The sequence below is a fragment of the Emys orbicularis genome, chromosome 17 (assembly GCF_028017835.1).
Source record: "Emys orbicularis isolate rEmyOrb1 chromosome 17, rEmyOrb1.hap1, whole genome shotgun sequence".
Taxonomy (NCBI): domain Eukaryota; kingdom Metazoa; phylum Chordata; order Testudines; family Emydidae; genus Emys; species Emys orbicularis.
In genome coordinates, this window is record NC_088699.1 from 18358997 (window position 1) to 18384966 (window position 25970).

Below are 25970 nucleotides of genomic sequence, written 5' to 3' on the forward strand. Positions count from 1 at the left end.
TCTCTTGGTCTAGAAAATGGCTTGGCCTGTGTTTTAAATCCTACTTTTATCCTTTTGAGAGGTAAGAGCATATTGGGGTCTAACTTGGGGGGGGGGGCGGGGCAATTTGATTAGATTCATGTTCCAATTTTTTTTATAGAGACTCTTGTTAATCTGCAGGTGGACTGTTAGCAGGCAGGGGTTGGTGCTAAAGGGCAATTCTGTAGCTAGGACCAAAATCTATCTGTAAAAGGGAGGTCTGTTTCTCACTGCTGTAACAAGAAGCATATGCATATATTCATAAGGATCAAGACCCAGGCTCGTCTACTGAAACTACTTGCTACTTTTTGCACTATATTTATTGTTAATTTGTACTCAAAGTCAAGTTTTAAAGAGCATATTAATAGAAGTGTGGTGCTAGAGGCATCCTCAAAAAATAAGATGAGGGAATGACGTATAGGCTATCCTGAAATACCTCACGATGTAGTTGTCTTCAGATGCTGTCTAGTCTTTATGCCTTGCATCTTCCCATATTTTAATACTTTCAGAAACTTGTACTGTTTGCAATTGAAGCCACTTATGTCGCTGGGGAGCAACACCAGTTCCTTAATCTCCAGACCATAGAATTTTGTGCAGCTGACGTTGTTTCAGGGCAGTGAGTTCTATCTCCTGTCTCCCAGACCCCTGCCTTCACTTAACATAAAGGGGAGGCAGGCTTGTCAGGCTAAGTACCAGCAAGCTGCAGGCCAGGTTAGTGGCTAACGGGCCTACTGCTCCTTTAAAGAAGATGTTGAAGTAAATCTGCTTGGGATATTGAGAGGTGCCTATCATAAAGAAATAGGAAGTATAGGAGGAGACTGCTTGCCTGAGTTATGCGGCTAGAGAGACAGCTGCTGGCTTGTTATAGTATAAAATGGCTTTTCATGGCCTGTTGTTGCCTAGCTCTGTTTACTTGTTGCGCTCTTTTCTGGCATTTCTTTTACATTTCTTTAAGCTTTTTTACACCCATGTGAGGGAAGACATAGATTATATGCTGCTCTCCTTCCCAGAATTTGTCCTGAATGGCCGGGGGATTGCGGGGTAAGGAAGCTATGCCCCATCCCACTCTACACTACAAGGCTCCTGGTCCTGGTGTCTTCCAGACACTATTATTCTGGGACCATCTGTTTCTTCCAGCATCTGCCTCTGCTGTTCCCTAGGCCTTTGACTGCTCTGGGACTCCTGGAACAGGGTAGCCTGGCTTCCCAGACTTCCCTCTCTGACCTCAAATGGTCAGTATTCCCCGTTGTAGTCCTATAATAACTCAGGCATATACTTTAGAGAGAGGCAAATCATGTGTTGAACTTAAAATAGGAAGAAGCCACCTTTTTTGTGTCTGTCTTAGGTACTTATATGGCTTTAAACGATTGTTATTCTTTTAAATTTCACCAAAAGCTGAACTACCTCTACCACTTCCATAAGTTATAGCCACTAATAATAGTGTTGAGAAATTGTAAACAACAGTTTGACAGGACATACAGCCACTTTAAGTGGCAGTAAAATTTTATGGAGGTGGAATGCAGTTATCCAAATATGTAATAACCTTATTCTTGTGGAAAAATGCCAAACAGTCTTTAATGACTATAAGTGAACACTGCTTCCCCAAACACCATCCTGTACTATTGGTGAGAGTGCTGTGTGTCAAATTGCCAACGGCACTTTCTACGGCATTCTTCTTTCCTTGGAGATCATTCAAGGAGGGTAGGTGGCTAGGTGATGGGACAGACTGCATGTTCATAAGACATTTTATAGGCCAGCTAAGTGCTTAACAAATGTGTGAAGAATTTTGGTCATAGTCTAAAAACAAAGCTGCTCATCCTCTGAACCGCTTGTCAAAGTTTAAATGAAGAAAAGTATTGTACTTCATAAATTGCATGCATAAAATATTTAACAGTAGCAAGCACCACTGAAGAAAACACTTGCTTAGCCAAATTAGATTCCCAATACGTGGCAGTGATTTTTCCACATCAGAGCCTTTGTATTATACTTTAGTTTGGAAAGCTGTCTCTCAAACTCTCTTAAGCTTCATCTCTTTGAAAATTCAGGCACTAACACTTTATTGAAGTAAATATTCATTACACAAATGGTGTAGGAGATGGTGTCGTGGCTACTGATAAGGAACCAGCCATAGTTATTTTCAGGTGTTTCATTTGTGATTCTAAAATGGTAGCTTTGGTTGAGACTCTCCCACCTTCAGATTCCAAAGTCAACATTGTCCCAAACTGAAGTTGGAGTATTTTTCTAAAGCAGCTAGTTAATTTTGTATTCTTTCAGTGCAGCTAGGTAAGCTTATTTGCTGCAGTGTGCTGGGAAGCATGGTAGGAAGCAACTAAGCAAGACACAAGAAGTAATTTTTCTGTTCTACGCCACACTGATTAGGCCTCAGCTGGAGTATTGTGTACAGTTCTGGGTGCCACATTTCAGGAAAGATGTAGACAAATTGGAGAGAGTCCACAGAAGAGCAACACAAATGATTCAAGGGCTAGAAAACATGACCTATGAGGGAAGAGTGAAAAAACTGAGTTTGTTTAGTCTGGAGGAGAGAAGACTTTGGGGGGACATGATAACATAAGTACATAAAAGTTTTTTGCAAGGAAGAGAGAGAAAAATTGTTCTTATTAACCTCTCAGGCTAGGCCAAGAAGCAATGGGCTGAAATTGCAGGAAGGGGGGTTTAGGATGGACATGAGGAAAAGCTTCCTACCTACTAGGGTAGTTAAGCACTGGAATAAATTGCCTGTGGAATCTCTGTCACTGGAGATTTTTAAGAGCAGGTTAGACAAACACCTGTCAGGGATTGTCTAAATAATACTTAGTCCTGCCTTGAGTGCAGGGGACTGGATTAGAAGATCTCTCGAATTCCCTTCCAGTCCTATGATTCTATGGTGACTGCCCAATACTGGTGAAATAATGGAGAGGGGACAAGTAATTTACCCATATGTTGTGTCATATTTGGGCCTAAAATTCAGAAGCAGGACTCCCGAATTCTTGTGCTTAAGCTGCTGCTTGTACACTTTTAAAAATAAAAATAAACTGCCCATTCCCCCATGCCCCGTGACACTAATCTTTAAGAAAGTACACCTCTACCTCGATAGAACGCGACCCGATATAACATGAATTTGGATATAACGCGGTGAAGCAGTGCTCCGGGGGGCTGCGCACTCCGGCGGATCAAAGCAAGTTCAATATAACGCGGTTTCTCCTATAACGCGGTAAGATTTTTTGGCTCCCGAGGACAGCGTTATATTGAGGTAGAGGTGTAATTAGTTAATTCCAAGGGGAAGTGAACTGCAGAAGATGATACTGCTAGTATTGAGATATTTAACAGGGTGACCTTATTTCCATTAGGCTAGGTGACTCTGTATTCACCGTTAAATACACTATCTTTTGCCTTCTTCCCTCTCTGGAGAAAGGAGATAGATAATTTCCACATTTCAGTTGGACCTTCCATCAGAACAGAGAAAAGAAGTGTTAGACCTAGGCCCAGTCTCCCATGAGGACTTCTGGTAGAAATGTTCCCAAAGAATGGTACTGTGGCCACTCAGGTTGAAAAGCGGCAAGTCAAATTTCAAGGCCCTGGGGATGTTCCAGTTGGAAGCAGAAATTGATGGAGTCTGCTATTTTATTTGCAGTCTTGTTTATTTATAAGGAAAGGTACAAAACCCTGCTTCTCCAAATGCAGGAGGAACCAGAAACAAAAAGGGGCAGTTTCTTAGCTTACAGCTTGGAGTCTCTTTAGCCAGCACCAGACCCAAAAGCTCTCTCTAGCTTTTTCCATGGTCACACTGTGCTCACAAGCTACTGCTTGGCTTCCTTACTTTTTGCCTGTGCCTCTCTGTTCTGTTCTACCCCAAACAATAGCCAAATAATACTCAGCCAAAAAACCCCAAAAACCTCTTGTGTGGGTTCACAGCCCTTCCTTTGTCTGGGGGAGGGAGGTTTTGCTGGGTTTTTTTGATTAACTCATCCTGACAGTTACGTTGATCGCAGGGTACATTCATACCCAGTCTCAGAGGTTTGTGATTGTCACCAGTATCTCTCAGCATAACAGTGGGGTAGTGGATGTCTTTAGCAAAAAAGGCCAGAAACAGTATTTAAAAGGGATGTTTTAAGCCTGTTTCTGTGGTAAATGTTTGTGTGTTTAATCCACTTTTCAGTGTATTTTTGAATGTGGTGACCATGGACTGTCAAATGCCCTCGGTGGAGGGACACCAGCAGAAATTCTAGGCTTGGGAGCCATTTGGAACTGCTTGGCGCATTTCTTTCATCTATATATCCCTCTTCTGTTCTTTCTTTTCTAATCCAAGATTTCAGATCCTCTTCATTTTGACGCCTAAACTTAGATCTTTGTCCTCTTTTGACCTACCCCACCCCCTTTCTTTTGTGCTGGAAGGCTCTGACTTCCCCAGTGCCCCTCTCTGTTGTCCCCTTTTCCATCATCCTTTGTATGGTTGAAGGCTTGAGCACACACTCCCCAGTGCTGTGTCTCCATGCACTTTTCCTTTTCGCACTCCTCAGGTGATTGAAGACAAGATGCAGAAAACCATGTGAATATGCCTATGGCAATAGGCCGGGTAAGTGGATGCCTCACTATGGGATATGTTAGAAGCTTTAAAACCATCCCTACACATAGGGTTTTATCAGTATAAAGTTGAGATAGCAAAGGTGGGGTGCACACAGCTGACTCTTTACTTGTGTCTGTGCACTTTATACACATGTTCTCACACTTTTATTAACAAGTAGCTGGCAGCCTGGGGGAAAAAGGGGGTAGAGTAAGGGGTTGTCCATAAATTACATAACATTTTTGGGGGATTTTTTCAAGACACCCCCCCCCCCCCCACTCCTTGTAACAGTGACACAACCACCACAATTAAGGATCTACCCCCTAATACCTTATGGACGGCCCCTACCCAGCGTGGCCAGGGTAAGGTCCGCAGGCCCGGCCCACCCTGTAGCATGCTAAGGTGGGACGCAGACCAGCGCCACGTGTGGGCTGTGGGGACTACAGCTCCCAGCCTGCCCCGCTCTGGGCTAGTGGGACACAGGCAGCGGGAGCGGTGCAGGCTGGGAGTTGTAGTCCCGGGAGGGGTGTCGCGGAGCCGGGCGGTAATCCCCGTGCGCGGCCGGCAGCGGGAACACGTGCGCGGGGCGGGGCGGCCGCATGTTCCCCTGCGGCCGCTGATCCCGGCGCGGCCGCTGATCCCGGCCCGGCCGCGGCCCGGGGGCGATGCCTCAGGACGGCGAGCTGCCCCCGGCCAAGAGACTGAAGCTGGCGCCCCCTCCCCGCAGAGCCATGCTGCTGGCGCCGCCCGGAGCCAAGCGCCAGCCGCTGGCTCCCAGCGCCGGGGAGACGCAGCGCAGGAGCCTCCCCATCTTCCAGGCCCGGGGGCCGCTGCTCAGCCAGCTCCGGAGCCTGGACAGCGCCATCCTCATCGGTGAGCGCGGGCCGGGAGCGACCTTCCCGGCGGGGCAGGACTGGGAGTGCCCCCCACTCCCCCTCGGCCCGGGAGTGCCCCCTTCTCCGCTCCACCATGGAGCCCCCCGCAGCCCCCACTCGGCCAGGGGGCTCTGCCTACTTCCTCCTCAGCTGGGCTTTCCCTACCCCCCGCTGTCTCCCAGGGCGCACCCAGCATCCCATTCCCCTGGCAGGAGGAGCCCTTCGTGCCACCCTCGCCTGCCAGGGGCTCTCGTGGGCTAAGGAGCCCCATGGAACAGCCCTATTCCCCCACCCCACCCCACCCAGACGGGGCAGCCAGTCCTCTTCCTGCCAGGACAGATAAGTAACTTATTCCTCCTCTGCCCGGGAGTCTGGTCCCCCAGCTATTGCTGAGACATTGGGTTAGCGAAAAGGGATGTGGGCGACTCGGGCTTGGCCCATCGTTTAGCTTTGTATAGCAGAGCAGGACAGTAGTGAGGGCACTAGCCTAGGACTTGAGAGTTCTGGGTTCAATTTCCCAGACTTCCTATGTGACCTTGGGCTAATCACTTACGCTCCGTGCCTCAGTTTCCCCCTCTGTAAAGATGGAGTAAATAGCACTGTCCAGGCTCATGGGAATGCTTCAGGGATAAATACACTGGAGATTGTGAGGTGTTCAGATACAGTGGTGATGGGGGTCATATAAGTACTTTAGATAGATATAATTAAGTATTTGCAAAGTCTATGTGGATTCTTTCTTCAATTCCAAAAGAAACTGCTCTGTCCAAACAAACATTTTCCTACAGTGTTCATAACCCAAACCTTCTGTGCTGGGAAGTGAAGCTGATTGTGTTATGGGAATGCCCAGAGGCATAGCTCAGTGGTTTGAGCATTGGCCTGCTAAACCCAGGGTTGTGAGTTCAATCCTTGAGGGGGCCATTTAGGGATCTGGGGAAAAAACAAACAAACAAAAACTCAGGGACGGTACTTGGTCCTGCTAGTAAAGGCAGGGGACTGGACTTGATGACCTTCAAAGTCCCTTCCAGTTCTATGAGATAGGTATAGGTATATCTCTGCTAATGTCTCCAGTAGGTATGAAGCCCCATTGTACTGGACAGAGTAAAAGACAGTCCTTGTCCCAGAGAGTTTACAGTCTTATTCATTTTTCAAATGGAGAACCACATGAATGTATGACATACAGTGAAAAGCTTTTTCTCAAACTGTTTGAGTGTTAATAATCTAAAGTGCTGTTAGTAATTAGGTACAATGTGCCCTTAGTATAGAATCATAGACTTTAAGGTCAGAAGGGACGATTATGATCATCTAGTCTGACCTCCTGCATAACGCGGGCCACAGAATCTCACCCACTCACTCCTGTATCAAACCCCTAACCTATGTCTGAGCTATTGAAGTCCTCAAATCGTGGTTTAAAGACTTCAAGGTGCAGAGAATCCTCCAGCAAGTGACCCGTGCCCCACGCTGCAGAGGAAGGCGAAAAACTCCCAGGGCCTCTGCCAATCTGCCCTGGAGGAACATTCCTTCCCGACCCCAAATATGGCGATCAGCTAAACCCTGAGCATGTGGGCAAGACTCACCAGCCAGACACCCAGGAAAAAATTATTTGTAGTAACTCAGATCCCACCCCATCTAACATCCCAACACAGGCCATTGGACATATTTACCACTAATAGTCAAAGACCAATTAATTGCCAAAATTAGGCTATTCCATCATACCATCCTCTCCATAAACTTATCAAGCTTAGTCTTTAAGCCAGATATGTCTTTTGCCCCCACTGCTCCCCTTGGAAGGATGTTCCAGAACTTCACTCCTGTGATGGTTAGAAACCTTCTTCTAATTTCAAGTCTAAACTTCGTGATGGCCAGTTTCCATTTGTTCTTCTGTCCACATTGGTAGTGAGCTTAAATAATTCCTCTCCCTCCATGGTATTTATTCCTCTGATATATTTATAGAGAGCAATCATATCCCCCCTCAGCCTTCTTTTGGTTAGGCTAAACAAGCCAAGCTCTTTCACAGATTTTCCATTCCTTGGATCATCCTAGTAGCCCTTCTCTGAACCTGTTCCAGTTTGAATTCATCCTTCTTAAACATGGGAGACCAACTGCACACACTATTCCAGATGAGGTTTCACCAGTGCCTTGTATAACGGTACTAACACTTCCTTATCTCTACTGGAAATACCTTGCCTGATGCATCCCAAGACCGCATTAGCTTTTTTCAGTAGTTAGATACAAATTGTTTGTTCATACTATATGGTGTCTGACTTTGAGTTGCAAGGTTCTCAGTTAAGACTTGCAGTGACTTAATTGTATGGGGAAAGCCAGGAAGTTTATTGCTGCTTTCTATCCCTCCCTTAATCCCTTTCCTACTACTCAGAGAGTAATTATTATAATGCGGGGTGGCCAACCTGTGGCTCTGCTCTTCAGAAGTTAATATGCGGCTCCTTGTATAGGCACCGACTCTGGGGCTGGAGCTACATGCGCCAACTTTCCAATGTGCCGGGGGGTGCTCACTGCTCACCCCCTGGCTCTGCCACAGGCCCTGCCCCCACTCCACCCCTTCCTGCCCCCTCTCCTGAGCCTGCCGTGCCCTCGCTCCTCCCCCTCCCTCCCAGAACCTCCTGCATGCCATGAAACAGCTGATCGGGAGGTGCGGGGAGGGAGCGGGAGGCGCCGATGAGCGGGGCTGCCGGTGGGTGGGAGGTGGTGGGAGCGTGGTGGTGGTGGGGAAGTTGATTGGGGGCTGCTGACGTATTACTGTGGGTCTTTGGCAATGTACATTGGTAAATTCTGGCTCCTTCTCAGGCTGGCCACCCCTAATGGTTCACAGTCAAGCTGGAAGGGCATATTGGGTGGACATATTGGGTCCTAGGTCTGGTTCTATTCAGTATCTTCATAAATGATTTGGATAGTGGCATAGAGATGACACTTACAAAGTTTGCGGGCAATACCAAGCTGGAAGGGGTTGCAAGTGCTTTGAACCACAGGATTAGAATTCAAAATGATGTCGACAAACTGGAGAAATAGTCTAAAATAAATAGGATGAAATTTCAATAAAGAGAAATGCAAAGTACTACACTTAGGAATAATCAACTGCACAAATACATAATGGGAAATGACTGCCTGGGAAGGAATACTGCAGAAAAAGGATGTGGGAGCAATAGTGGATCACAAACTAAATATGAATCAACAGTGTAATACTGTTGCCAAAAAAAAAAAAAAAAAAAGGAAACTTCATTCTGGGATGTATTAGCAGGAATGTTGATAAGAAGCAGTTCTTCTCTACTCTGCCCTGATAAGGCCTCAACTGGAGTAGTGTGTCCAGTTCTGGGCACCATACTTAGGGAAAGATACGGACAAACTGGAGAAAGTCCAGAGGAGAGCAACAAAAATGATTAAAGGTCTAGAAAACATGACTTATGAGGAAAGATTGAAAAAATTGGGTTTGTTTAGTCTGGGGAAGAGAAGACTGAGAGGGGACCTGATAAGGGTTGTTATATAGAGAAGGGTAATTAATTGTTCTCCTTAACCACTGAGGACTGGACAAGAAGTGATAGGTTTAAATTGCATCCAGGTAGATCTTTAATTAGACATTAGGAAAAACTTCGTAACTGTAAAGGTAGTTAAACACTGGAACAAATTACCTAGGGAGGTTGTGGAATCTGTCATTGGAGGTTTTTAAGAATGGGTTAAACAAACAACTGTCAGGATGGTAGATAATACTTAATCCTACCTCAGTGCAGAGAACTGACCTAGGTGGCCTCATGAGGTTCCTTCCAGACCTGCATTTCTATGATCCTATAGTTCCTTCCTTCTCCCCCCCCAGCCAAAAAAAATCCAAAACCGGAAAAACCCTCTGTTCCCTAGGTAAAAACACCTTCTTAGTTGAATTTTCTGAAGTGTTCACTAATGATTCCTCTGTTTTTATGAGCCCAGCTTGAGACACCTTATGTGTGACTTTTAAGAGCTGAAGAGTCGCAGATCCTATTGACTCCAGCTGGAAACGTAGGGGCTCAGCATTTGTTAAAATTAGGCATGAAGTGCCTCAAATTTCACACATGCAATCAGCGAACACTTCAAAAAAATGTTGACCACAATAATTTTCTAGTCAAGGAATGCACAGTACTTTTCTCATTTCCCTTTTATAGTTGTATGGTTTGCATTATCACGTGCTAAATATGTCCTACAATATGCCATTTGAAGGTTCTGCAGCTGAGGAGTGCGGTAAATAGTTCCTCCCTCTGCCCCAGTCTGCAGCTGGGCGGCTTACATTTGGTTTTCTGCTTCCCATCTGTCTAGGAATCACAATTGTATCACACAATAATGTTACTTCTGAACTTCTTATCATTCTTCTGATTCCTTCTTCCTTTCCTCTGCTCCCACATTGCCCTCACCCTGCTGACTTCTGAGCCCTGTTGCATGTGTCACTGTGAAAAAGAAAATAGAAGACGTACCTCTGCGGAAATGTGGTTTTAGTGCAAAATACACATGATGCGAGCCCCTCAATATGTGCATTTCTAGTCACTGCTCTTCATGAAGAATTATGTTGCACTGGAGTTTTCTCTGACAGCACGGCATCATATTCTTTATGGCCACTAATTACATAGTTAGTGGATGTGGGCTTTTCATGTCAACCAGCCTTCATTAGGATAGTAATACTGCTGGCAGTAGCATGGCTGAACAAAAAAGATCTAATGGTGACTTGATTGAAGTGACACCATCCTCCTCCATGAGTATCTTGGGAAAGGGGCAGGAGGTGGAAGTCGTTAGTTAGCTGGAAGCTCTTTGGGGCAAGGACCATCTCTGTTCGGTGTGTGTTTGTACAGTGCCTAGCACAGTGGGGTCCTGGACTATGACTGGGGCTCCTAGATGCTACTGCAATACAAATAATAATCAGAATGTCCTACTTATGTCAGGGGCAAGTAGTAAATATTTGAAAATGTGTTTTTAAAAATCTGTTTTGGTGGTTCTGTCATCTTAGATAGATGTCCTTGCAAAATCAGCACAAAAATGTACACAGCATAGACACAATCTACTCTCCTGTCTCACCAGATGATACAAGCTCATACATAGTCCGTCATTTTATTAATAGATATGCACAGATTCTGTTATCTCAAATGGAGTTTCCCAAACACTTCCATCCAAACACACACTAGTTTAGATAAAACAGTAAAACAAGTTTATTAACTACAGAAAGCTAAATGTCAGAATTGGTTACAAGAAAAAAAAAGTAAAAGTAAAACACAACTAATGCCTAACTTAATAAGTTAAGTGAATTCAAAACAAAGGTCTCTCTCACCACCGTCTTATTGGCTGAATTCCTTTCAATCAGGATCTCTCCCCAAGTCCAGTGTTTCTTTCTTTGTTCTTGAGGTGATGTGGATAGAGAGAAAGGAAGAGAGAACATGGGACATCTAGTCTACTTTCTTGTAGTTTCTTCTCTTCTTTGTGAGTCATCTCCAGCTAAGGTTCAGGAGACAAAGTCTGTGTGGATGGAAAGAAACCCTAAGATGATTGTGTCAAGATGTAGATTTTTTTTCCCCACGCCCTCTTTCATGCCAAAGAATGACCACTTAACCAGGTGATGGCCTATGTGAACTTGTTGACACCTGGCTGAGGTGTTGGCTAGTCCTTTGTCTCTGGAGAACTCGTTTGTGGACTGCTCTCCAGGTGTTGAATCTCTCTTAGGCTTTATCTACACTACACAGCTTTTAGCGATACAGCCGTGTCGCTAAAAGTCGGGCAGTGTAAATGCTGTTTGTCGGCACTTTTGCCGACAAAATACTTCCACCCCCTACGAGCGGAGTTTACGTTGTGGACAGGAGAGCGCTCCTGCTGACAACGAGCCGTTTACACTGCCACTTGCTGCCGCAAAACTTTTGTCTTTCGGGGTGGAGGGGAGGCTTTTTTAAGCACCTGTGAACGACAATTGGCAGTGTAGACACAGCCCCAGTAACATCATACATTAGAATCTTGTATCTTTACATACAATGTTGCCACACACATTTTATCAGGATAATAATGATCAGTAAATTTATGAGTTTTCAAATGATACCTCACAAGGCATACTTTTATACGAAATTTATCATAGTCTTGTAAAAGGGGTGAACATAGGGGTACAGCACAAGCTAGCACTGTGTACTGGTCGCAACCATACCAGACTCAACAGCGGACAAGACCTAATAGGCGAGGAGGTTGCAGAGCTGGGGGTGTCTCTTCCAGTTTGTTCCATTACCTAAAGAAGGGATATATTTGGCTCAGGATCTGGTGTATTGGAAGCTACTTGGTTTTAGTGAAAGGTGTCCTGTTCTCTACTGTCAGTGTTTTACAAGAGTCAAGAAGAATACAGCCCCCGCCCCCTTTCCATGCACCTCTAACATGTTCAGAGACCTTTGTGAGGAGGAATCCCTATTGTTGGCCACGAGAAAGCTGAAGCGATACAAATTGCCTTATTATTCTTTGTTTGAATTTAAAAGTATTTTTCTCCCACTAAAGGTACTAAAAACAGACTCATAAGAACCAGTAAAATTGAAGGGGAATGAAATTGGCATTAATGTCAGTTTCCTGCTCTTTGTTGCTCTTGAGACTTGAAATAGTTCCAAATTCATGTTCTCTGAAGAGTTGTGCCTGGTTCCAACTTGTATCTGTCCCAAGCAATGAAAGGATTTTGTCGTCAGTGCTGTAATAGGTCCAAGCAGATCCAGTAACTCAGTGCTAGTACAAAGCCCTATTTTTATCACTGTCCTATGTTACTGGTCCATAAGACTGATAGTGCCCTATGTAGTAAGCGATGGTTGCCACTTTCATTACAGCTGACTGTGTAGTGGCAGAATTGGGAGCATGGGTGGGATAACGGGATGGCGTTTTTTGGGTAGCCCTCTGTGTGGTGCTGAAAGAACAGCTCCTGTCTGTGTGTTTGTTTCTCAGCCCAGTGTTCTTGTTTGCTAAAGATGAATTGCAAGCCAAACAAAAATCCATCTACGTCAGAAGTACTTGCCCAGCAATGATTAAGTGGGGGCATAAGCCAATGGAGAGGAATCATTTGGTGTGGTAGGTGGACATATACCTAGAAATAGGGGGATAAAATTAAGACAGGAAGTTCCTAGGCTGAATATCAGAGAAAACTGACAGTTCCAGATGCGAATAGTCACCCATGGCAAATTGTGGAAGCTCTGTTGCCTGGAACTTTTAAGACTAAACTGCACAAAACACTAAGAAGTCTAGTGTAGGAGCCAGTCCTGCAGTGGCAGGGAGGCAGACTGGACGACTGAATGGGTCTCATCTGTCTCTTGCTCCCAGGATTTTATGGGAGCATAACTTCAAAAGCTTTGAAACCCAGGCCACACACTAGTGCCATATATACTGAAAGTAAACCACCTATCTGAGCCTCACGAGCCAGCTCCATGCTCCAGCAGGGGTTTCCTAGGCAGGTGCGATCCATCCAGGGGTCTGAGTGCGGTAGGTTGCTGTGATGCTGGGGGAACCTACAAAGGAAGAATCGTAGGCGTTGTGCTGTGCTGAATGTTCTTGGGAGCGCTTCTGTAGCGTACAGAACTCGGCTTCTATTTACTTGCGGTTTGCCTTTAAAATTCTGTACCAGGGACCAACCATGGGGAATGAGATGAGCGTTATCAAGTGAAGTGGTGTATCTAGTGGTTAGAGCTGGGGTACTTGGGTTCTGTTCCCATAGGCTAAATCACCCTAATTCTTTCTTCCTCAGCTTTCCCATTGGCAAAATGGGGACAACACCTGTCTCTCGGAGGGATGAGACTTAATTAACAAATGTTTGCAAAATGGCTTGAGAGCCTCTCATTAGAGATGCTACAGAAATAACAGCTGTTTGTTCATTTGTTGCTATATAGGGGAAACAGGCTCAGGGAAGACGACTCAGATCCCACAGTACCTCTATGAAGCAGGAATCGGCCGCCAAGGCATCATTGCGGTGACCCAGCCTCGTAGAGTAGCTGCTATATCCTTAGCTACTAGAGTCTCGGATGAGAAGAAAACAGAGCTGGGAAAACTGGTATGTGAGGTGACCTGAAATAAAGTGGTTGAGATGTACAGTGGTGTTGGGTAGGTGAGGACAGCAGGTGGTCAGAGCAGTTGTATGGATCCTAGAACCACAAGGGATAAAGTGCTGTCTACATTTAATAGTATACAAGAATAAAAACACTGTCTCTTCCATCCAGCCCAGTGGCTGAGCCCCGCTTGGCTTTTCTCTCGCCATGTGGGTCCAGCTATGTTGCTTTTATTTAAAAAAATGCTGGCTAATGAGTAAAAAATCAGCTTGTCATATCCCCCTGTTCCAGCACTGATTATTGATGATTGCAACAAGCTAGGGCATGCTTGGGTGGCAAGCAGAGCTGTGACTCTTGGGAACTTGCTGCAGTTGCTATGTGTGGTTTAGGGAGAATGGAAAAAAATATATAAAAGTGTTTAAGGAATAGACAGCGGCTTCCAGCAAGGGTGGTGGTGGTGGTGTCTGTGTTTACTGAATGTTTAAACATGAACAGAAGTGTACTCACAGCCTTTTCAGTATTCTGAGGGCCAAATGTTGGGGTTTTGGGTGGCTTTTTAGCACTGATCAAATCCTTTTGGTTTCTCTCATAGGATGCACTTAGGGTTGGAGTGTATCACCTTGTTCGGTATTTTAAAAGTTAAGCGGTGTGTTTCAAGTTCACAATGAAGTTATCATAGTCTGTACCTAAATGGATGATTCCTCTCTCCTCCTACCCTCTCCACAACTTTGTTTTAAAGCACAGCTTGGCTTTTGTTGCTGCTCCTCGTGCTGCCTTTTTCCAGTTATGACCCATCTTGCTAGGGAGCATGTGACCCTTTGCTTTTTGCACTGGTGACAGAGAAGCCCGGCACAAACCTGGCGGCCTTTACCCTCCCTAGGACGAGGCACCTCTACAATATGCCCTCCTGCCTTTGGGTATGAGGGCTCCAAACTGCTAATTCACTGTTAATTTGAGAGTAGCCGTTTATAATAATCCACACGTAGCCCGTTGGAGGAGGTGTTCCGGGACAGAAAAATCATTGTGCGTGGCATCTGTCAGAGCCTCTGCACCTGCAGTGTCCTATGGAACTGGTTTTAGTTTGGGTTAGGCTCATTACACCTGTGATATGTACAAATGGCCACATCCAGCACTTAATCCATGGTGAAACTGGAGTTGACGTTGATGGGAGTTGTGCATGTAAACGGTGGGCAGTGTATGACCTTCAGTCTACTTTAATTTCTTGTATGTATGAATGCTAACAAATTGTGATCCAGTTCACTGGCTTCTGGGAAAGGGGGTTATATCTTCTGTGTTTATTATATTTTACAGTGAATTCTTCAGGTTTTCTTAGGGGTGAACTTCCTCTGTCAGTGCCAGAAAATAGTGATTATGCTAAGATTTTGACAGCTCTCTTTGGGGTAGGTTAGAGTCTTGGGGCTTGTGACCCACAGAATGAAAATACATGCAGCCTCCTTAAATTGCATTCGCGGTTCTAACTGGATATGGGTGAAGGGATGGCTGTAAGGATAGTCTGGATGCTTTGGGATCCTTTAGTGTGAATCACAGCGGCTATAAATGTACGTGATTTGGTGTCTGTGCCTTGTCCTGCATGACTGTTTCCTTAGGTCGGCTACACGGTGCGCTTTGAAGATTTCACCTCCGAAGAGACGCGAATCAAGTTCCTAACGGATGGGATGCTTCTCCGCGAAGCCATTGGCGATCCCCTGCTGCGCAAATACAGTGTCGTCATTCTAGACGAAGCTCATGAGAGGACAATACACACAGACGTGCTCTTTGGGGTGGTGAAAGCGGCGTTAAAGAAACGGAAGGATTTGGGCAAATTCCCACTCAAAGTGAGTGCAGATTCCCCACCTGGCCCCCAAGCAGAATGATATATGCTGATGGAGAGTGGGGGTTCTTCCACACCTGTAAGGGCAGGTCTACACTGCAATGGTTAGCTTGAGTTAGATACACTCCAGTTAGTGCACTAGAGAGAGCCTAGCTCCAGTCACTTCAGAAGAACACTGGAGTGACGCAGAGTGGTTTGGTTAGCAGCAGAGTGATTGGATTTGTCGCTGATGTGTACTAATTCCAGCTTTTGCATCCATGCTGCATTACTAGCTGCAGCTTCAACAGCACTCGAGCTTCAACCCATCCCCACCAGCTAATTTAAAGCACCACTTAATGCGAGCTAGAGATTTTTTTTGTGTGTGGACAGGAGTTGAGTTTGGTGTAATACACAAACTAACTGTGTTATGAAGAACCACCCTAAGGGCGGGGTCCTCGTCATGTTTGACTTTTCTAGCTTGAACACATTCCCTTTCTTGAAAGCCATCTCTTAAGTCTGAATGTTCTAACTAGGCGTAGCTGTTTTTAGTAAATGTCTGGAACCCTTTAAGCTCGCTTCTCCACTCCTTCTGTAGCGTATGGGGTGATATGTGTATAACACATGTTGGGGTGTCACACAGTGGGAGTGGATGGCTGTAGACTTGAGGGCCCGGAAGAAAAAAATGTAGCTCTCTTCTGCACTAAATGCCTTTCTTACCTTTTGCTGGTTTGGGTGTTCATCCTAGTAGTCTAAGGAGGCTGGGTTTTGTAGGCCTGTTGGCAAATGTCTCACGCTTGAGTCCCATTGATAGCACCTGCCTTGCTCCCATTTTGTAGGTGGTGATCATGTCAGCTACTATGGACGTAGACCAGTTCTCTCAGTACTTCAACGGAGCCCCAGTTCTCTATCTAGAAGGTCGGCAACATCCAATCCAGATCTTTTACACCAAACAGCCTCAGAGTGATTACCTCCAAGCAGCACTGGTGTCGGTCTTCCAAATCCATCAGGTACCATGGGTGTTTTGGGAGCAAGCATTGCTCCTGTGATGCTGCAGTTGGACATTTCATCTGTTATCATTCTGCCTGTTCAGATCCAAGTGGTAGTTACAAGCATTGAGGATTCTTTTAGTGTCACCCCTGAAGTCTGAATGAGCTATATTAATGTGAGACTTTGGCTAGATTCATGATCTCAAATATCCCATGGCCTGAAATTGCAGCTTGTATCGTTAGTAGAACTCGGAGATTGTTCTGTATGCTGTTGTATTCTCATCTTTAGCTTTCATACTTCAGTGTGGGCCAGCTGGCCCTATATTCTTTTAAAATCTACTTCTCGGGTAGATGATGCTGATGGTGTGACTGAGTTAGATGAGGAAATATTGGAAAATATTGCACTCCAGGGAATAATTTATTTGCACCCCATTACTTACAGAATTGTGGAATCCACAAAGAGCACCAAAATGAAAAAATGCCAATCTTCGATTATCATTAAGATCGCCTCCCTGATGTAGTTGTTAAGGGAAACTATAGAGAAAATGGAAATCTAATGAATTAAAAGCTCATCAATATTTTATGACTAGCACTAAGTGTTTCAACGAGAAACTGCCAGTCTTGAGTTTTTGAAAGAGGTGCCTGCGGTTCTCGTCTTTGGAAATATATCCAGCGCGTCTCCTCTGCATTGGAGCATACAGTGACACGGTGCTTTCGTAGCTGTATGTATACAGTGGCTTTTAAGGGGAGTGACTGGTGGAAAGCTGTTAAATAAACCATTAATATCCTGCATCTGCCGCTGTTAAAATACTTATTGTTGCTGTGCTTGTAGGAATTGAACACTAGTCTGGAGGTAAAGGAGACTGCTAAGCAAAGTATGCAGCCTAGCTTTCCTAACTATTCTTCTTCAGGTTTTCATGTGATTACTGGCCAGCTGTACTGCCACTGGCTTGTTCGTTTGGGTGCACTGGAAAGTTGTTGAACAAAGCAGAACCATCCGTTTCTCTAGTTTTTTTTTTTTTTTTCTCCATCTTGGTGGTCCTACAAAGTGCTGAGCCCCCTTCCGTCTCAGTGAATCCAGTGGGAGCAGCACCTCGCTCCGTATGCTCACATTCAGCTTTGCTCCCCAGCTGCTCCATCTCTTCTGCTGTTGGTAGGAGAGCTCAGAAGATTTGCTGCCACTGATAACTGCTGTTTTATTTCTGCTTGAGTCTTCTTCCCCCCACTAGCTTACACTCGTTTCTAATTCCCCAACCCCCAAGGAAGCACCTTCTTCTCAGGACATCCTGGTGTTTCTAACTGGTCAGGAAGAGATCGAAGCGATGACCAAAACCTGCCGAGACATCGCCAAGCACCTTCCCGATGGCTGCCCCCAGATGGTGGTGATGCCCCTCTATGCTTCACTGCCATACACACAGCAGCTCCGAGTCTTTCAGGCTGCACCCAAGGTAAGCCAGGCTGGGGGACACCTGGGGGAGCTGATGCATCCACATCACTGTCCATTTCCCTGCACAGGAAGGGCTGTACGTCTCGTGGGTTAAAAGCAATCCTCATTTATGACCCTGGCTGACTACTGTCAGGAGACAGGAGGGTACATGTTTTCAGTGCGATATGTGGGGTGTCACCTCTATGAGTCTCTCCTCAACATTAGCCCCAATATGGGAATAATTGCCCTGGATACAGAAAAGGTAGCGGAATGAGGGCCCAAGGGCTTGGTAATGAGATGCAGAGCCTTTGGAACGTGCTCTATACGGATCCTTGTGGACGAAGAGCCTCGTCACAGAAAGCACCATTCTAGCTGGCCAGCCTCACTGGGCAGTTTCCAGGTCGTACTGAAATTCCAAGAAGACTAACCTCCAGGGTGTAGCAGACTTGGCAGCGCTGTGTGTATGTGCACAGAGGAACTTACATTGCTACAGCCTGTGTTGTTCCTAGTCAGTGGATAAATTGGAACTCAGGTCTTCAGGGATCCTAATCTCATGCCTTACACCAGAAGCAAAACTAAAAAGATTTAAAGGCTCCACTGCAAACAGCCCTTTGGGGGTCTTGTATTTGATTTGACTAATTGTTTTGGATTGCAAAGTTCCTTTCTTTTAGAAATCTGTCCAGTAGCTAGAGTTTTAATGTAGCCATACACACTGGTCACACTGACACAATACTCTAAAGTGTAACCAAGTCAAAGTACACCAATAAGGATGTGTGAATCTTGGGACTCTGAGGTGGGAAAGTGGGAGCTGGGACTCCTGCAAATGTGGCCTACTGGATACAACCCTGGACTGGCACTTGGGAGAGCCTGAGTTCTATTCCTGGCTCTGCCGCTGGCCTGCTGGGTGACCTTGGGCAAAGTCACCGCTGCCTCAGTTTCCCCATCTGTCAAATGGGGATAATGATACTGACCTCCTTTGTAAAGCTCTTTGAGTTGTATTGCTGCAAAGTGTTAGATAAGAGCTAGGTGGTATTCTTTTGTTTGCTCTTCCTCCTAGGGCTATCGCAAAGTGATCCTTTCAACCAACATTGCGGAAACCTCCATCACCATTGCGGGAATAAAATACGTTGTGGACACAGGCATGGTTAAAGCAAAGAAGTTCAGCCCTGGTGAGGAGTTGAGATGAGTGATATGGAAATAATTTTTAATTCTTGATACGTACGTTGAGGCACTAAACCCTGATAGAAGCTGATTTAAAACACCCCTCTGCCCCAGTCTTTAACACGTCGTATTTCAGGCGGGTTTTTTGTGTGTGTTCATCCTGTCAACTGAATGTGCTTTCTTCCCCAGTGCTCATCTGATCCTGGGATAGGGTGTATACAGGGCTGTCCATTTGTGGGGAGAGTCAGCTAAGTGTGGAATTCTACCGGGCCTCCTGGGGTATGTCTACACTACAATTAAAAACCTGTGGCTGGCCCCTGCCAGCTGACTCAGGCTGCGGGGCTGTTTATTGCAGTGTAGATGTCTGAGCAAGGTGGAAGGGTCCCAGAGTTCAGGCTGCAGCCTGAGCCAGAACATGTACACCCTAAATAGCCTCTTAGCCCGAGTCAGTTGGTATGGGCCAGCCGTGGGTGTCTACGTGCAGTGTAAAAATACCCCTGGAGCTGTGAAATGCCACCAAGTGGATGCAGCACCATGTAGCTGTCTTCAGGTCTTGTATGCTAAGTAAGAATAGGCCTGGTTAGTGTTTGGATGGGAGACTACCTTTAAGTGGTGTTGTTTCAGTAGGTGGTGCTCTGTCTTCCCCTAGGATCAGTGCTCAGCCACTGTGTGAATTTGCACTAGCTGCGTTTCCAAAGCCCCGCATATGTGAATATTCATTAATGTGGACTCTTTTCCTTTCCCAGAGAGTGGCCTGGAAGTGTTGGCTGTGCAGCGGGTGTCAAAGGCCCAGGCATGGCAGCGTACAGGGCGAGCGGGACGAGAGGACAGTGGAATCTGTTACCGGCTCTACACAGAGGATGAGTTCGAGAAGTTTGATAAAATGACAATACCTGAGATACAGAGGTGAGAACAGAATCCACTTCCCCGAACACACAGCCTTGCCTTCCCTTAGCCAGACCTGCCACGTAGCCAGAATCTGCAACTCTGAAGGGAGGCCTGTGAGCGCTGTGAATGGATATGGGCTGAGGAAGGGCATTCAGAGTCCGGAGACAGAACAGTGTCTCTGCTGGCTTCCTGTTGTGGTTAATTCCGTTTTCACAGCTTGGGTGTGTTTTGTGACTGGGGCGCCTGGAGCTGTCAGAGCTCAGGCTTTGGCTCCATCTCCACCAGCAGCCCCATTGTCAGGAGAAAGGCGTCAGAAACAAGAAGAACAGGGTATTTTATTCCTCCTCCTCCATCAGTTTGGACTTGTAGCTTTTTCTCCCCATCCCTTTTAAGCTTGTACTGTCCCATCTCATGTGATATAACTGGCAGCAGGCTGATGAGGTTACAAGGGATAGCTGAAGTGACTGGTTTACCCATTGTGTCCTTGCTCAGCCCTCAGGGAGGGGGCTCAGAATCCAACAAGGTCTGTGCCAAATACCATCAGCTGTTCTGGGGAGATTCCAACTTCCAGTGTCACCTTGGTTGTTACCCTTTGATCTCCGCCCTTTGTATTATACTCCTTTCCCTTATTATGCTTCTCCCCCATTCCTGACAAAAACGAGTGTGTAAAGGCTCCCGCTGCTGCTGCTGCTGCTCTTTCCTCCCCTCTGCTGTGTGACTGGAGGTGCTGCTGGAAGAAGTAGCCGCTCTGCAGCAGTGCTGAAGCCAGGGGAGCGCGGAGGCCACTCTTGGGCTGGTCTTCCTCAGCGGGCAGGATTTCAGAGGTGCCAGTCGGGCAGGTCTGCCTGACTTGCCTCAACAGAGGCAGGTGGTTGAGGTGGTTCTTATTTTTTTCTTTCCCTTTGTAGGTGTAACCTGGCCAGTGTGATGCTACAGCTCCTGGCTCTGAGAATTCCCAACGTTCTCACCTTCGACTTTATGTCCAAGCCATCCCCAGGTAAGTGGGTGTGACGGCAGCGTTGGAAGGAGTGGGTAACAGGTCACTGAGAATTTATCTGAAAATAAATGTTTGGGCTGAACTGATAATGGAGAGCGGGGGGAGCCTGTATCATAAGGAGCGTAACACTTCCTGGACTGTTGCCACCTCTCCCAGCTGACAAGTGAACTCATCAAAATCTTCTGCCATCTGGGTGGACTGGAGTCCCTTAAGTGCTCACTGACGGTGGTCAGTGTTGTGAAAGCAGGCCCACTGGTGGCAGGAGCTGGGGAATACAACTGCTCAACAGAGTGAGGAGCAGCATGGGATAAAAGTAGGCTGGAGGTGCAAAGAATCTGAAGAAATCTTGGTGGGAGGCTTCTAGAGGAGAGCAGCCTGCAGGGGTCCTGACAGGGCTGCTGCCAAAGGCTTGGCATGGCAACCTTACCTTTGCTTCTATTTAAAATATAATTTGTGAATGTTGTGTCAGTGGAACATGCCTGGTGGACAGCCCTGGAGGCTCGAGCAGTTTAATCATACTAGGCACAGCAGTGCCATGTCGTTGTCTTTCACTCTGATCCGGAGACACTGCCTCTGATGGTGCCAGGGGGAGTCCTCCTAACCTCTGCTGATATTGCCAACAATGAAGCCAACTGACTGTACCATTCTGTCTTGATAGATGCCATTCAGGCAGCCATTGAGCAACTGGATCTGCTGGGGGCTGTGGACCGGAAGGAGGATCAGGTTACTCTGACCCCACTGGGAAGGAAGATGGCAGCATTTCCTCTGGAACCCAAATTTTCTAAAGTACAAATGATAGGCAATAAGCTTTTTATTTTTATCTGGATATATTTTTCCATAGTTATCAGTCTCTTATTCTCAAGCTCCTTAAACTACTTCCTTTTGATTTGATAATGAGTTAAGAGGTTTGTTTTGACAAAATTTCCCACATTTACCTTCTGATTCCATGTAAGATTTCCACATAAGGTAGAATGACAAGGTACCTTCCATACAGGTGCTGTTACCATGATACATTCCTAACAATACACATGTTACTCCTGGGGGAATTCTGCACCACTGCACATGTGCAGAATTTATGTCCCCCACAGATTTCTTTGCTTCCCCGCAGAAAAATGACTTTCTGACGGGGAAGCAAAGGGAAGCCACAAGAACGGTCATGCAACCCTCCCCAGCAGCATGCTTCAGGTGCCCAAGGCAGCCGGCAGAGAGGTGGGACTGGGGAAGACCTGGCTGGTGGCTCCTACCCTCTGCCGGGCTCAGCTGCTAGTCCCGGCTGGGCTAGGGAGGACGGGACTTCCTCTTCCTATGCATGGCATCCAGAGCCGTGTCAGACCCACCCTCAGATTTCTCCCCTGGCTGTAAGAAGCTCTGCAAACTCCCCCCACCTCCCGTGCTTCTTGCACCCAGCGCTCCTCAGCTGCAGGGGGAGGGGTTCCTGTTCAGGGAGCTGCTCCCCCTTCCCCCAATCGCAGTGCATCCAGACCCCCTCATACCCAGACCCTCCTTCTGAGCCTCACCCCCCCACACCCAGAACCCCCATGATGAGCCACACTCCCCCTGCACCTGGATCACCCCAACAAGCCACCCATACCTGGATCCCCACCCTACCGAGCCCCAACCAGCTGCACCTGGATCCCAACCCCACTGAGCCCCACTCCCCCAGTATCTGGACTCCCCCAGCATCTGGATCCCCCTGCTAAGCCCCAACCACCTTCACCTGGACCTCCCTGCAGAGTCCCATTACTGTTGCACCCAGAACCCCACAGCAAGTCCCTGTGCATCAAGATCCCCCCCCCCACACTCGGATCCCCCACTGAGCCACCCACACCCGGATTGCCCCACACAGAGCCCTGTCAACCCACACTTGGTCCCCCCACACTAAGCCCCTCCACACTTGGATCGTGCTTTGCTGAGACTGCCTGCCCACACCTGGTGCACCTGGTGCAGAGGGGCAGGGCACTGGGGTGTTTTTGGGGCAGGCCTGGTCCTTGCGCTGTGCCAGGGTTGGGTGCAGCCTCACTGCTGAGTCTGTGTCCTTGGGGGGAGCTGCACAGTGATCTCCCACCTCTGTGCAGCCAGTGGCCTATGCTCCCCAATGCCATGCTGGAGCCTCCACATTGATTTGACAAATACAATTTTCAGAATTTTGCAGAATTTTAATTTTTTGGCGCAGAATGCCCTCAGGAGTAACGTGCGGAGAATGAGTGCCTGATTGGGCACTGATTCTGCAGTTTCTGCTTACCAGCAGCTCCTATTAATATCCGTGAGCATTGCTGCTATTCAGTAGATGTGGAACTTGGCCCTGAGTAGCTGTAGCCTCGCATGCGCTGAAAATCCTAGTAGATTAGAGAGGCACAGTTTTCCTTTACAGAAACTGTACTGGTTTGTCCTGTCATATCCTGCTCATCTAATGGGTGCTTTATAATCCTATTTACTTCAGCCATTTCCTCTGGTACTGAAGTGAGGCTCACTGGTTTGGAATTCACCTTTAGTGCCTCTTGTTGATAGGTAGGACATTTGCTCCCCTCCTTTCCTCTAGCACATTAGTTGATTTTAATGAGGCAAGTTAGAGTTGAAACCAAAGTTTCCAAAAGAGCTGACTTTGTCTTACTTACAATTTTCATATGAATGAGCGGTGTTATGTTGAAATTTCCTTAAAATGATCAGCTCTCCCCAATAGTGTGAGTGTATGTGTATATCTGTGTGCCTAAATAGCAAAAGTGTGTAATTCAAGGTTTGTGAGTAGTTTAGCTCATTCAAATGAGGACAACTTAAAAGAATAATCCTTAATGATAGTTATTATTACCAGTGCCTCCGTGATACTGCATTGGCATGAGGATGGACAAGCTATGTCCCCTAGTACGTCTCTTCCCTCTGTCTTCTATGATTTTAAGAATAAACCAGAGTTCCCCTCTCTTTTATATCTGATCCTATTGAGCCAGGAGTTAGTTTAACACAGAGAAGGTATCTTTTAAAGTTTACATTACCCACCAAGATTACTGTGCTGTCGAAATCTGCCAGCTTTCTAGCTGGTGAAACCCATGAAAGCAGCTCTTGCTCTGTGCTTTGCAGACTATCCTCATGTCCCCCAAGTTCCACTGCACGGAGGAGATCCTGACCATCGTGTCCCTGCTCTCGGTGGACAGCATCCTCTACAACCCCCCATCCCGGCGGGATGAAGTGCAGTCTGTCCGGAAGAAGTTCATTTCCAGCGAGGGGGATCACCTCACCCTGCTCAACGTCTACAGAGCCTTTAAAAATGTCAGCGGTAATAAGGTAGGTGGGGATGGAGCCTCTGGAGATGGTACAATAACTCGTCCGCTGGGGATCTGACCTCTCTCCGTGTACCTGCACTTCGCTTTGCATCTGAGTGCCTTCTAATCAATATATTTATCCTCACTATGCTTCTGTGAGATGGGAAAGGGCTAACCTCATTTTACAGGCTGAATAAGTGACTTAATGAAGGTCACACAGGAACTCTGCAGCAGAGCTGGGAACCGAACCCATCTTTCGAGGCCCTGGTGAGCACCTTAACCTCAAGGTCATCATTCCTCCTTGTATTGTTCCAGGTGGGTAGGATTGTGTTTCAGCTGACCACCAGGAAATGCCTGGCAATGCTCTTCATCATTTCAGAGCTCCTTACAAAGAGATCGGGCCTTTCTGCAAGTTTTGTAGATGAGATTTGGATTTAATCCACAAATCAAACTCTCCAGTCTGATTTCTACGTATGTAGAGTCGCATCCTGGGCTTCCTAGCGTGTTTTTCTTCCTCAGGGCTCCGAGAGTGATTTACAAACTTGATGCTTCTAGGAATTGCTTTCACCATCTCTGGGGAGGAAGCGCAGAAGCTGTTTCATGGCACATGGCAAACCCACAAAACAGTTTAGGACTATGGGTGAGGAATACTGTGTCTAATTGGAACTGTAGGAGGGAATTTAGGTAGACTGAGTGTAACTATCCATATTGCGAATCTGGCCAGAAGGGTAGCAGCTCTCTGTTGAATGGGTATGTGATTTAGGGACTCTGGTTTACATCTGATCCAAAGACAATGTCCCTAACATCCTTGATAAAGAAGTGAATTGTTCTGGCTTCCACTTGCTCTGCTGCAGGAATGGTGCAGAGAGAACTTTGTGAACAACAGGAACATGATGCTGGTGTCAGACGTCAGAGCTCAGCTCAGGGACATTTGCCTAAAGGTAACTAGTTGCTGTAAAATTCTTCTGTCTTGTTATTGTTTTACCTCCCCTCTACCCCCGAATGGCTTCCCTGTACCAGATCCTAGCAGAGGGAAACACTGTGCCTTCAGTTCCTGGTTTGAATATGGTTGGACTGAAACTAACTCCTCTAACGGGCAGCTTGGCCCCGTCTCTGGGCAAGCGTCCCGCAAACTCATAATAATGGCAGCTGTCCGAGCTTAAATTGGAGTTCCCATTCCTTTTGAGCTTTTGGTCGTACCATATTTGCTTTTCAAACATGTGCACCCACAGTTATTGGAAGGGATGCCAGAAAGCGATAGGTGATGTGGGCTTTTGTGTGGCGCTAGAAGCCCCGATTCCAGTCTCACTCCCACCGTGTGGTGATTGTGAGACTTTTCCAGGCTTGTTTTATGAGACTTAATGTCAGTAGGGTGTCTGATCTTGAGCTGCAGGGCACCAAACACAAGGGATTGCCATCTCTCTCTTTCTCTCTCGTTACTAACCAGCTATCATTACCGATTGAGTCCTCCCGATCGGACACGGGGAATATCCGCCGCTGCCTGGCTCACAGCCTCTTCATGAACACTGCAGAGTTGCGGCCGGATGGCACCTATGCCACCGTAGACTCCCACCAGCTGGTGGCAATACATCCCTCCTCGGTCCTCTTCCACTGCAAGCCAGCCTGCGTCACGTACAACGAGCTGCTTCACACCAACAAGTGCTACATGAGGGACCTGTGTGTAGTGGATGCAGACTGGCTGTATGATGCTGCACCCGACTACTTCCGCAGGAAGCTAAGAGCAGCCAAGAACTGACCCACCCTTGGTGTCACCAGGCGAACTGGGGGGGATTCCTAGGGGTCATGGGATCAGATTTTTGTAACAAATGTACAGGAACAATAGAGCTTTGCCTTGCCAATCTGGTAGGACTGTACAGGAAATGGCTTCTCCTCAAGAGCCATACCTCATGCACTGTTGCTGCACTGGCTTAGAACAATCATCTTTTATGACAGTTAATAGATAAGAGGGAAATATTATA

At 46.7% G+C, this 25970-nt stretch overlaps 1 protein-coding gene across 1 annotated transcript; it reads left to right on the forward strand.

Annotated features, from left to right (window-relative positions):
* The first annotated feature begins 5244 nt into the window (after positions 1–5244).
* On the forward strand, positions 5245–25747 carry DHX33 (DEAH-box helicase 33). Its single transcript, XM_065418190.1, has 12 exons — positions 5245–5452; positions 13314–13474; positions 15077–15304; positions 16116–16286; positions 17528–17713; positions 18749–18860; positions 19599–19758; positions 20649–20737; positions 21396–21523; positions 23810–24013; positions 24846–24932; positions 25439–25747. The coding sequence occupies exons 1-12, from the start codon at positions 5245–5247 to the stop codon at positions 25745–25747; spliced, it is 2043 nt and encodes a 680-aa protein (XP_065274262.1).
* Positions 25748–25970: the final 223 nt, after the last annotated feature.